Here is a 296-nt window from a genome sequence, read left to right as displayed (position 1 = left end):
CTGCTAGGTTGCATAGCTGTGTGAAGCTAATGAACTACCTCTATTAGTCTCCAATAACAAGTTCGCTCCCGCGCCCAGCCTCTCCAAGGCCTCCTGAACCGCCCGAGCAACGCCTGGCGCGCGAGGCATGGCATTATCTGCAGGCTGGTGGAACTGTGAGTAAGCTACAATCTGCAAGCCCTAATAACCGAGTGTGTACGAGAGAGGAAGGGTTTCCCTCCAGTATCTAATTCTTGGTCATGGCATCGGGGTCGCTCCTCCCTGGCACGGGGCGACTCCTCGTCCCTCTTTTGCAT

The 296-nt window shown here is 55.4% G+C and overlaps 1 protein-coding gene across 1 annotated transcript in view; it reads right to left on the bottom strand.

Annotated features, from left to right (window-relative positions):
* Positions 1-149, bottom strand: part of LOC119588642 (sphingomyelin phosphodiesterase 4-like) — a gene marked incomplete at its 3' end in the record, with an annotated part of 25,344 nt that extends 25,195 nt beyond the window's left edge. Inside the window, 1 exon segment of the mRNA XM_037937279.1 lies at positions 39-149. Coding sequence (XP_037793207.1) covers positions 39-134 — 96 coding nt within the window.
* Positions 150-296: the final 147 nt, after the last annotated feature.

Source organism: Penaeus monodon, chromosome 24 (assembly GCF_015228065.2).
Source record: "Penaeus monodon isolate SGIC_2016 chromosome 24, NSTDA_Pmon_1, whole genome shotgun sequence".
In the NCBI taxonomy this organism is placed as follows: domain Eukaryota; kingdom Metazoa; phylum Arthropoda; class Malacostraca; order Decapoda; family Penaeidae; genus Penaeus; species Penaeus monodon.
This window is presented reverse-complemented; position numbering and strand designations above follow the sequence as displayed.